The 12,810-nt window shown below is 40.0% G+C and overlaps 1 protein-coding gene and 1 long non-coding RNA gene across 9 annotated transcripts in view; both read left to right on the top strand.

Moving 5' to 3' along the window:
- LOC145434058 (uncharacterized) overlaps window positions 1-12,810 on the top strand; it is a 148,710-nt gene that overhangs the window by 13,443 nt on the left and 122,457 nt on the right. For 4 of the 8 annotated variants that reach the window (XM_080311399.1, XM_080311410.1, XM_080311405.1 and 1 more), the window contains one exon: window positions 51-243. The exons of 3 other annotated variants lie outside the window; for them this stretch is intronic. In XM_080311399.1, coding sequence (XP_080167525.1) covers window positions 51-243 — 193 coding nt within the window. The remainder of the gene's footprint in view (window positions 1-50; window positions 244-12,810) is intronic. One more of the 8 variants, XM_080311392.1, reaches the window with a different exon arrangement.
- Window positions 6,046-6,768, top strand: LOC145445183 (uncharacterized). The gene is made up of 2 exons (XR_013916913.1): window positions 6,046-6,094; window positions 6,567-6,768. It is a non-coding gene; the product is annotated as an uncharacterized LOC145445183 (long non-coding RNA).

A 12,810-nucleotide genomic window follows, 5' to 3' on the forward strand; every position in this document is an offset into this window, starting at 1 on the left:
GTAGTAGCCTAATTAGTAATAATTTCTCTTATGCAATATTGATTTTGAAGGGGCTGCATACGGAATACACGGAAATCGGACTACGGAGTTGACATCTTCGACAGGGAAGAATAAAATCATGTACGAAATAGAGGAGCTTTACAGCCTTCGTGACTCGCCTTTGTCGAAGGCACGTCCACCGAATCTAGAAGAAATCATGAAAGCAACGGAACCGGCGAACCCCGAGCGGAACAGAAAAAGTCGGTAAATATTGACTTCCTCACTTTCAGCACATGTTTATCAAATGAAGTAACGTAAATAAACCTATAATTAGGGCTGGACCGACCCGAGCACTCGAATTCGAATCGAGTAACGATAATCGATATGATCGAATAACGATAAATACGCTCTTCACACTAAGGTTAGATATCACACAGTTGAACTGATTTAAGTACCGATGATGATCGCAGTTTTCCAGACTAAAAAAAGCCATGATTATGAATCCTGGTTGATAGTAACGTCTCAACTTGGGGCCATTATTCATGCTAGAGATTTGCCCAACCTGGCAGTAATTATTTCTCCTTCACAGTAAATTGATAGTATACCATGAAGTTTATCCTTACCTTCCAGTGCATTCTTATAAAATATGTTACCATACTGACATGGTAAAAAAGATTTTTCGTACAGTAATTTCGCACCTTTGTCGTACCAAGCAACACACATTTGAGTTGGCAGAGATTCCTTGCCTCGGTGTCATAGCAGGGCGCCATAAAATTGCGAGAAAATATTTACGTTTCGCCGATGACTATAGTTGGAAAGCCTTGCGTCTTGAAGCGTAGTAAGCCTAGTATACTACCGACATATCTCAATATATATTGATGGTATTCATCAAGTACCACAGAAATAGGATAAACTTGTGGATCCAAAAGTTGATGCTAGAAGCCCCTGGTGGAATTGGTGGTCCGGAGTAGGGGGAGGCGGTAATGTACTGAAGAATTCTGTTTGGGAAACAATAAAATTGATAACTCTTTGCTCCATGAAAATGTATATATATATATATGAATATGTGATGACGTCGTCCGTGGTCGACTGGTCGTGCAAGGCGCACTCAATCGGAAATCTATACAAACTCATCAGATTCTCATTGCTGTGCAACAATAGTAATTCAACCTAACAATCGCCAATGAACTCATATAAGACCATTGCGTCAATAGTGGCACCTTTCAGCGACGACAGCAGCGCAACGCACGATCCCACAGAAACTTTGTGTCAAGTGCATTTAGCCTTCAGGCAGCAATGTTAGCTTTCGCATAAATGATTTTCTGCGCCGCTTAAAGCTTTTGGACGATTTTTTTTAAATTTTCAGGTAAATACAGAACGGAGAACAGCTGATAAGTCCGAATCCGAATTGGTGCCAGATTCGTACTTTTTCAGATACGCCCGGAGTACGTGGGTGTAAGGTGTGGGATTTATCCAGATACAGGGTGGATATTGCCAGAATAGTTTTATTTGTGGTCGGAGCCGGATTGGATCAAGATTCCTACTTTTTCTGATATGTCCGCACTCCGCAGTCATATTGGAGTGGACCAGGGAATTCGTCGATCTGTACAGTACTGGTTCCCACAGTTATGTTGCTGTTTTATCAAGGGAAATTGCCCATTCAACTCTCGCTGCGTTTGAGGAATTACTGTGCGCTTTCGGCCCCCTTCGTGTGTGTGTTAGACAGTAATACAATATACAGGATTTGATGAATCGTTCGGTATCGAAATACTGCATATTACAAACCTGAAACTCCGTGCGGTTTGCACGATCAGTGCCAATTACTTCAGTGTAGAGCAGTTTTATTCATTAAACACGGACAGTTGGCTACGGTATTTCTGTATGACCATGAAACGTACAACTGATTTCCCCTTAATTCGGATAAAACCGTTTTCTCCGTCAAAAGTGAGCAGTACCAAAATATCCGGTATATGCGGAGTGGACCTCATGGCATACCTTATTCTTAATGTAAAGCTGTATTAGATAGTCTTTCGTATTCTTGCATATGTGTGTGATAATCAGTGCGTCAGTGGAAACGGCCTACCAATAGTTTAATCTCCAGCTTTCTAATTAACTGCCATTTCGTCGTTAGACTGATGAAAGTTTGACGAAACTTATCACTTGCAATGGGATGAACTGGACTAATGAAGGAATCTAATCCATTATTAGGTAGCAGAATATATCATATTAGCTATAGTCATATGTATTCAAGGTAACAACTACTACGCTATAGTTACAAAGGGAACCAAACGTAACATTATCCTTATTCCATCAGTCTCCGTGCGTATACAAGGCCTATACTAGGGATGGTGTGAACGTGACACGTTCGCGTTCTGTGTGTGAACCTCGGACATTTTGAGGTTCACGTTCGCAAACGAACCTTGATAGGTTCTGCACTGTGAACCTTTTTCATGTATTACAATTTTCGCTTCATTATAACATCTTTGGTTAAAAATTTATTGCGTTTCAACTGCGGGCCACTTTATGCATGGCGCTGGCAGCATGTAAATCAACACTAAACGAGCATGCACATAATCACACAGCATCAAGCGTGAAATACACTGCATGTAGGTAGTCAGCGAAAGGTGCTTATTCAACTAATCAATGAAATTGATATCGTTGTCTTATGTAAAAAATCCAGCCGGCATACGGGGTCGATCTTGATTTCATATGTTTATTGTATCATAAACACCAATTCCGTGCGATTGGGGTGTTGGCTACTGCTATATAACTTGTTTAAGGGGTTATATCGGTAGCAAGTACAGAATCCCGTTTCACACTCTGCTCAATATCAACGTAGCAATACTCAGACGCCGAATACAATGTCCGGTCTGACCTAGACCATTGAGGAGTAAGCTTATATTCCATTGCAAGCCCTCGTCGAAAATGCTGGCAAGGCGACGGAAGATATTGATTTTATCGGATCTTTATATCATTTGATTGCCCCATGCAGTTGATACATTTGGAGACGTTTAAAACGTCAATATGTACTTCAGTACTGTGGCATTATGTGGCCCGAGTCATCGCTAGGTATAGGGTACAATTGTTCATTAATATAGGCCGTCACTTCACTGAAATGTAGGGTTGGGATTAGCAATATGACGTCGCGTGACGTCATGAGGTTCACGTTCGCGTTCACACAGAACCTTTCAAAAAGGTTCGCGTTCACACGAATCTGAACCTTTTAGAGGTTCAAACCATCCCTAGCCTATACAATGTCGTGGCTCGTTGGCAGCACCAGAAAAATCGAAATCGGCTACTTGAATCTGGACTTCTTAATCTTTCCTTGCTAGGTATTTTCTTCGCGTCTTCCACTATCTTTAATGTGGTGAATTGAGTCGATGTGAGGGTCGCCTAATATTTTACTTACTGGCTACTGAAATCAATCAACATCTTGGTTGTGCTCATCATCGTCAACGCAGTCAGAAGATGGGATGGTTGGTTTCGTGCAACGTTTTAACCAGATCTATCAGTTTATGATTGAAGGTAGTGGCCGCTAATAAGTATATTGACTAGACATAATGAAGTGCCATACTACCATTAAACACCATTAACTCACGGCGAAGATAAGTTACAGATCTTTCTAAAGAAACATCATCGTATGTCTGTGGTTTTCCACCTGTAGTTAATTTGAAATATTTCAGGATGCCGCGAGATAATGAGATATTACTATAATACGGTCAGTTCATTAGTTCAGCTCGAGCCCTCTAGGTGTGGGTTTGAGTATTCAAAACCAGCCAACGATGCGGCGTGTACATGGAAAGGCACCGACTACTATAGCATATCTGCGTTAAGACTTAAATTTCTTGATGTGACAGCGGAATTCTGCGCAACACAAACTGAATCAGTGTTGTGACAAAATATACGGAGCATTGTTTCGCTGCTCCGTGATTATCCAGAAACATCGTGATTTTCGGAATACGGTGCGACTTGGTACCTGCCTAGTACCACATTTATATTTACAGACTATGCGTGGCAGTAGGCCTATAACTTTCCAATATAGTACGATTTGAGTATGGGTTATTGTCACCGGCTTTAACCTACAAGTTCCTTTGATTTCTAGGTTATCTCGGAAGGAACATCAAAAGACACCCTTATTTGCAATAAATATTACATTCATTCAAATGTTTTCGTTTTGTGAAAATCAAGTTCCCATAGTTTTGTTATTGCGACAGTCGTTTCGCCCGCCAGTAATAGGGGAGCTGTGGTAGCCTACCAATGGATTCAAAATTGCACAATGATCTCTAACCTCCAAATCTTCACCCTATGAGAGCAGATTTTATGCTTGCTCAACACTTTGATACAAGCTCTACCAACCGGACGGATACACAATTCATGAATATCCGACTTTGCAAAAATATTGAGGGACATTCAATCCCCCCCCCCCACCGGGAGGGTAGGGAGGAACACGACCTGGGGACCTATGAGACAAAATACCGTAAATTTAAATGTTCTAAATTTTCTTGCTGTGTAATATAATGTATATTACGGCAAGCCAAAGAACAATGTTTTGTCGCAACCGTCGAGAAAATTGACCAAATAATACCTCAAAAGTTGTCATGAAATCACGTTTCGATTTAAGCAAAAACTTACAAATTTGAGGGTACATACAAATATCCCATAAATCGAGATTGTGACCTCCAAATAGATCATTATAGCGATAAAACACCAACGGTAAGTAATAAATACAGCAGCTTTGTGTGCAGACGTGTTTCTGTTGTTGCATGACTACTTAGTCCAACTATTTTGCTTGATTCCGCTATGGTATATCGTTGGTCTCAACTCTGGAAATTTTGTAATTGAATTGAAAAAAGTCCCCCAAAGATGGTATCAAAAAAAATTGAGCCATTATATAGCCTGATACAAGCCCTAGAATTCACATTAAAAATTATTGCCAGTTTGGTCGTGCTGAAGGTTACAAAGATAATGAATGCGTCGATCGAAATTTATTTTACTGCCGCAAAAGAGAAAATCTCTGTAAGACACCCCATAACTCGTACAGGTCGAATCTTTTTGCATGTGAGGAAAGAATCTGCCACCATGCAATTGTACACTGTAAAAAATCTGGTAGATTTACTGGGAAATCTCTCAAAATTTTACAACGAATTACCGGTCGCAGCCAATAACTGAACGTAGCTTGTAATTTTACATTTTGATATGTAATATTACCTTAATTTAGCTGTGAAGTCAAGTTACCAGAATTTCTTCGCAAAATTACTGACAGTTACTCGTTACTGCAGTTTACCAGGCTATTGGCAAAATTGATTAGCTTCAAAATCGCTACAGCCAATGTATATGGGGAACTGAATGTTACTGATATATCATTCTGGTGGTGATTTGTCCTGATTCAACCTCGTTCGCGAAACTGGGGTCTGTCATACGGAAATTGGTGGCCCTAGTACCAATTTCAGTATAGTATATAGTAGGGTACAAGAAACAACTGGCAATCGTAGCTAATGTGGTTTTACACCTTGGCCATTATATTATATTATAAGGCTATGGCTATACGGCCGGTCTCGCCGGTTACATTCGTCGTCACGGATAGAACTGATAAGTTAGAAAATCAGTTTAGGATGTATAATATTGTTTGGGAAACTAGAAATATCAGCACCGCATGCTCAGTTGATCATTTGTTAATGGCGGACAAGGCGACCAGTAATGGGTTACATTAGGTTACCGTTACGCGTTACTGGGTTTCTGAGATTCGTTGTAAACAACCAACGCACAACTGTGACATCACAAGCAGCGTCTGGTTAAGTAAGTACAGTAAGTAGTGAACAACACTTGGAATAAATATCAATTTATACGAGATCAGATGAAAAAGAAAGGGACTATATGTAATAATAAATGTTTCTGTATGGAAAACACGACCTAGATCATACATTATAACGTGGCCAGTAAACATTATTGGTGGCATATGTGAGCGGATGAATATCTCACTTATTTCGAAATCGCCTGAGTGTCGTCTGGCCAGTGGCCGTTATTGAGATTTGAGCGAAGGGTGAAGCGAAGCTTGTTGTGCTTGAAGAAAGTTGAAGATTGCTAGGAATGCTGAATGGGGTACCAATCGTAAAAGGTACAGTACTGCATAGCATTTGTTACCGTGAATATCTACGACTGTGCACACCACCGGGATGACTTTGATTTCATGATTGAAATATTTCATTCGCCGCATTTTCTGTTCTATTTTGGGATATTAGTCGACTTATATAGTGACCTGTGCCACCACATACTCCGCCGCGGAGGAGTTGAAACTGTTGGTTTCTTACTGTCATTTTCGGGCCATACATAGAGATGTTTTCATTCACTGCTGGATTTGTTTGGCACACACGCCACCTCAAATGAGGAACCTTTTGCTTCAATACATTAGATAAAGTATGTCTTGAATCTCAGCTATATCATGTAAAATGCGGAGCCGTCATCACACAATGTACCAGTACCGGTACTTCGAAACATGTTATATTTTTGTTAGCCCATAGTCTTTTCAATGTCATGTCTAGGTTAGCAACTTTGCTTAATATAGCGACTTATGCATGAATTCTTTTCAGTGGAACTGCATGTTACACAGAAGGAATGAGGACGAGAAAAAGAAACAACTGGAAGTTTGGCCGGTGGTGGAATTAATTCACCTTCTCTTGAGACCACTCGTGTTACTGCATGTCTCCTAAAGAAGAATTAGACCTCCAGCAGCAATACTTTTCCATCGATAACCATTTCATCGTGAATCATTGAATATACAGTTTGTACCAATGTCGTTTTGGGAGTGTGAAGAAACTTTTTCGATATTTTAGCATCGCGTTGCTTTGCGATAGGTATGGATGTACGCGAATTTACAAGCTGGTATGTAGTCCAGATTTACACGGACAGCATGTAGGTAGGTAGGCGGTAAAATTACAGTCTCGGTCGTAAATGTACAGGAGAACATGTAGATTGGATATACCGCGGGAGACTGTAACATTACAGTCTGGTGTGTTAAGTCAGATTACCAGACGAATGTAAGTTAAATTTACGTTGACTAACGGTAATGTTATATTACCACGAAATGTCTGGCTACCGTGCTTCCAAACATTTCGCGGTAAATCGAGGTTTTTATTTTTTACAGTGTAGAAAAAAATCACGGAGTGTAATCATGGGAATATCATAGACAATTGTTCAAGTATTTTAGGTCCCACGGTCTCATCGGTACCACATCTCCCCTACATAGTGATCCATTAAATAGGTAGTTAGATATGGAATGTGGCAACTGTTTGCGTTTGTGACTCAGTAAATACCAGACTATCCCGGAGACTTGTAGATTCACATTATAATTCCCGTGAAATTTGGTTCAAGAAAGATACTGAACTAGATTTAATTTTTATTTTATCGGAAACAATAGACATATAATCAGCATTTCGAAAGGACGGGGTTTCCAGTTTGAAATGGGATGGGTTTTGATCACATAAACCAGTAGTACTTATCTTGCTGGCGATTTTAAAGGGGGCGATATGGGGGGCGCTGAAGAAAAATGGCTTCGCTGTAGAAGATGTGGTAGTAGGACATATCCTTAATGAGTATTCAGAACAAATTAACAATGCACAAAATTGGCAAATCCCGAAATTTTTGGTCTCGCTACGCGACGATGTTCGCCACATATGCTTTCATAAATGTAGTGGGTTATTATAATTTATATAAAACGAATTGCGCATGCTTTCAGATCGCCAATTTTTCCCGTTATTTAAAACACTGCCGTCGTCACGCCTGCTAGGGCTATATTTTCAACACAATGTTTCGAATTAGGTATTTTATCCCAAAGCGCACATCGTGTGAAAATCGAAGAAGGAGACACTGTATATTACTTTTGAGAGCCCCTTATACATAAAATAAGTTTTGAAGCTTTATGCACGAAATGAAGAACTAAATATACTTGTATTTGAGAGCCACAAAATTAAATCGTCAGAATAATTCTTCATCGTATCATAAAGGATGATACTATCTCGTGTTGCGGCTCACAACCACACATGAACGTTATATAATATGAGTTGCTTCGTTTGGAATGCATTCATGTTGAAATTAATAACTGCGTACAGTAATAAATTCAATGTGAGCAGATATATGCATCCCATTGTCAGTTGACTTACTTATTTACAAACAGCACTGAGGCAAAATCCAATACCATTAACTTCCCCATATTGCCAATCGTCGATGTGAATTCGGGAAGGTTCGAACCACAGGGTCAGAGAGCGTACCCGATTGTGGTTATAACAACGTTGATTTGACCCTGAATATACCACACATAATTATTATATGGTTTATTTTAGTCGAACGGTCCTCGAGCGCGATTAAAGCACGAAATATTTTCAATACCGAAGTCTCAAAAAGACCGACTGAACTTTGACCTCTTACCAAGACCGAAACTGCTGCAACCCAAACCCCCAATCGGTTAGCTCGAAGGGTCCCCTAAATTATTTCGGTGAATGAACATAAATTAAACACCATGTTTTGACGACTCCCCCACGGATGAATACGCATAATTATAGGAATATAAATAGGCATTTCGGCGTCGGCCATTACCACGCCACGATGCACGAAGACATATGAAGTTCCGGTGAATATGGGACTCCGAGAAGTGTGTCAAAAAGATCGTCAGCAAGAAAACCTTAGCCGAAGAGGATTGCCCTTATGTTGAGGGTAAACTTCGATGTATATAAGTCTAATTGTCCGAAGGTGCTTAAATCGCTCGTACCAAATCATCATGTCGTCGCAATCTGCACCCCACATGGCAAATAACATAAATCAGAGAAAATTATTTGCGAGTAACAAAATACCAATTTTGAATCGTGTGCTTACTTCAGTTTAATACGTTTATGCGTTTCAATATCTTTTGATTATATACCGTAGGAAAAGTAACAAAATAACATATAACGATTTAATTGTACCAACGGGCATTCCCGAATATGTTCAATTATTAATTACGTGGCCTTCATTTTCCAATACAACAGCTCACTCAACGCTACTGGTAAATCTGATTGAGTGAGCTAAGAGGATAAAAAGTTTATAGGGACATATATATGCAATTACAACCTATTTCATTCCTGCATTATAGAAAATTTTGGCTTCTAGAGCGACCAGGCCCCATAATCTTTGCTTTCCATCGAAATCCCGCGACGGGGTTCTTGGGGGTGAAACCCCAATGAGTTTGGTTTATCACGCTATGGGTGCCCAAGACAATCGTTTGTTTAGGGGGGCTGACGAAGTGCTGTTGCGGCCCTCCCTCTCATACATTGTCTTTATTACAGTCCTTACAATATGAGGGGGGCGCTGGAGCACGATAATTATTGAAAGGGGGCGCTGGGGGAAAAAGGTTAAGAACCACTGACATAAACCCATCCACCAGCTACGCCATTGTTAGTAGCAATGACTCTGAGCCAGCAAGGGCTGCACAAACTTCATAAAACAGGATCCACGCCAATCGATGAACGTGTTGTCTATTCAATTTTTAAAATGCACAACTATAACTATATGCAACTACAGACTTTTTAGTATCTGTAACTACTACAAGACCTAGAAGAGTGGTTTCCCCATTGGGCAATTTTGAGAAACAAGGAGACTAACTAAACGGGTAGTTTGCACAATGTACATATCTATTTCTGGCCCTAATTTTCAAGTACTCGATGGAAGAAATACCAACAATGTGGCAACTTTACTACTCTTCGAAGTTTAAATGAAGTGGCATTTTGGGATGCATATCTATTATTACATTTTAATATTATATATTCACTGCGTAAGTATATTAAAACCCGATACTTTTCGAGATGACACTCTTCAGGGGTAATCGTATGCAAATAGAAAATTTCTGAAACTTCTGTCTAACTACATTGTATGCCACCGATTGCGACGTCATAGAGATGAATAAAACAACAAATGCAAGCAGACCGTGAGCCCAACTAGTGACCAATGAATGACAGCTTGATCAGGAATTCCTTCTTCTTACACAAGTGTGACTGGTGGATTTTAATATTTGTTGATTCAAATTCAGACACAACGAAAAGTGTGCACCCTCTATAGCCAATAGCCAATATAGAAAATTAGTCTCCGTATAGTTTTTATTATTAACGGAATTATCTCCCAAATGATTGCCAATGAATGAATTCATAGCCATAACATAATCATGATCAGCCACGGTTTGATTCTCCTTGATTCTAAAGTGCGCGATCGCATAGCTTTGTTTTCCGTGTCCGTTGTTTTAGTTGTGATGCGTCGTTTGTCCTGCGTATGACTGTCTCCTCACCTCATTCCCGATTACAAGACTACTGTAAGCGTTCACGTCGACACAATTCTCATCGCGAATAGGATAGGTGCAAAAGAGTAGAGATGTGTAAATAAAAACATGTAATAAGTCGATAATGAAGCTAGAACAACTGGGCGAGGTGGCAATAATGTTCGAGTGTTACCACATAGTCAAGTCCATAATATCCGAGAAGACCACTGTATGAACAAGGAAAGTACGTCCGCGATAGCACGCACGCAGTTTAAACCGAGTTTTTACCGCCAACTAGGTAATTGCAGGTGTACGCTTTACAATCTTGATTGATCCCCTTGTGTCTAGGAATCTACCATGACCTCAATCAGTAGGAATCGGTGGCCTGTGTGGATTTCTGTCACTGGCCAATCCTCGAGTTCTCTGATCTATCAGTAGACGTAAACATCGCGTTGGAGTAGAGTCGTATCTGATGTCGAATTTGTTGACGAATAGCTCTTGCCTTCGCGTTATCCACTTCAAGTCACCGGCGCCGAACACACATGAGCCGTGTTGCCAGTATCCTGTAAATTAAGCAAAATATTCGATAGTCGAAATACAAACCGAAGTCAAACGAGGGTGTAGTGCCAGTTATCATGAATGGGCAAAAAATTTTCTGATAGCAATAAGCTACGTGCAGAGCGTAAGATAAACGATAAACGTTATTGGTGACGAGCCTGTCATCGCAATTACTACAAAACATAAAACTAATAAGAAACCGGTGTGTGGACGAATACGATCCTCTATCCAGCATTCGGGCATTGCATCAACCTTGAACACAGTCCACTTACCCCGACAAGTTTTTTCATTCTCTGTGCCTTTCCATAGAATAGCTCTTGCGATACTCCTCCAACTTAAAGTTTCGGAAGACCTAGGTGACTTTCTATATATGTGTAGCGTCGCCCAAAAGTGCTCGTCCGGCGTCCTGGTGTAAGAGGTCCAGTTGAGTAGCGCTCGGCCTTCTTCGCTATCTACGAGTGCCCATTGCAAATAGTCACGCGTAAAAATTGCGTACGCGATGTTCTTCGCGATCGTTAAATTATACGGGGGCGGCTCCAATAGCTGTTTCGACTGGTGTAGGACTTCTATTGTCTTATTTCCATATGTTGTGTCTTTAAGTCTGCAAAATCAATCGCATGGTTGAATAGTAGCACAAGGCGCATAAGATGCTCTTAACTGAATACTTGGTCATACAAAAACTGAGAGTGTGATTTCTATTTGGCGAGGTATGACGTGGGTAATCCTTGAATTGATGGCTGGAACAAATTAAGATCATGCTAAACTATGACGGTGCTTGGAATGGATTCATAGCGAACAGGAATGGAACTTCAAGATACTAGCGGGAATCGAAATGAACCGCCACTTTCAACTATCCTTTATAATTGAAACAAAATACCAACAGTATGTCCACTAGTTACCGTTTTGAATGAGCGAGTGCATGACGCATCAACTTTTTCACTGCATATGTTTGCATGCGAGGTCGACCGATATTGATTTTTGCAGGCCGGTAACGATACCCATTATCGACACACTCCCATGGCCGATGAGCGATAACATATTCCGATAATAATATGGAAGGAGCATGATAACCATTTCACCCAAAATATGATATAATAGCCAAAATGGCCTCTGTACACGCCACATAAAGCTGAACAGCAAACAAGCAAACTGAAATCAGATAGAATTTTGCACATTCATTGGCATTTAGGGTAACCCAACAAGCAAAACTTGATAAAGAATTGCATATCAGTCCTGTAACGGTACATTTTAATGCATGAAGAACATTTCTCTGCATTTTCACCAGTTACACTTCCTGCAATTGTGCATCTGAGCCATTTCATTGTTAACACGTTCACTTGGGACCAGGGCTGTGGAGTCGGTAAATTTCACCACCGACTCCAACTCCGATTCCGACTCCTGAGACTTTAAACGTACCGGCTTCGACTCCAACAGTAATAGCAATTTACTTCGAAAATTATATGTCGCAGTAACGGTTAAATGACGGTTAAATCTTAAACGGTTAAATCTTATAACCATTAGTCCATTACACATATGCAAACATGATTACTGATGACATGCAAAATTGTTTCATTGTGGCACAGCTCGAATTATTCACTATGAAATTAACACGAAAGATTGCCTTTCTGAATATCCTTCATTTCTTCATATTTGTTAAACATGGACTCACGAATATCCTAATATGCATGAATCATGTAAACATGACCTATATCCAATCCTGTATAATTCGAAGTATAGCTCTTGTGTATGAGTCAGCAACTGATACAGAGATGTACCTTACTAATTATTTCATTACACACTATACTGATTATAAGCACACACGCTATTACTAGTAATAAACATTAATCATTAATGAAATTGAGGAAGTAGTCAAATAGCATATGTCTATTCTATACATGCACCAAGTCAAGTAATCCATGACTAGGACTTGCAGTCTTTCTGAATAATTTGTTCGACCCAAGCTGCTCAACTACACTACAAATATTTTTAATTTTGTC

This window comes from Botryllus schlosseri, chromosome 1 (assembly GCF_051294905.1).
Source record: "Botryllus schlosseri isolate E-star chromosome 1, Bs_hap1, whole genome shotgun sequence".
NCBI classification, from domain to species: domain Eukaryota; kingdom Metazoa; phylum Chordata; class Ascidiacea; order Stolidobranchia; family Styelidae; genus Botryllus; species Botryllus schlosseri.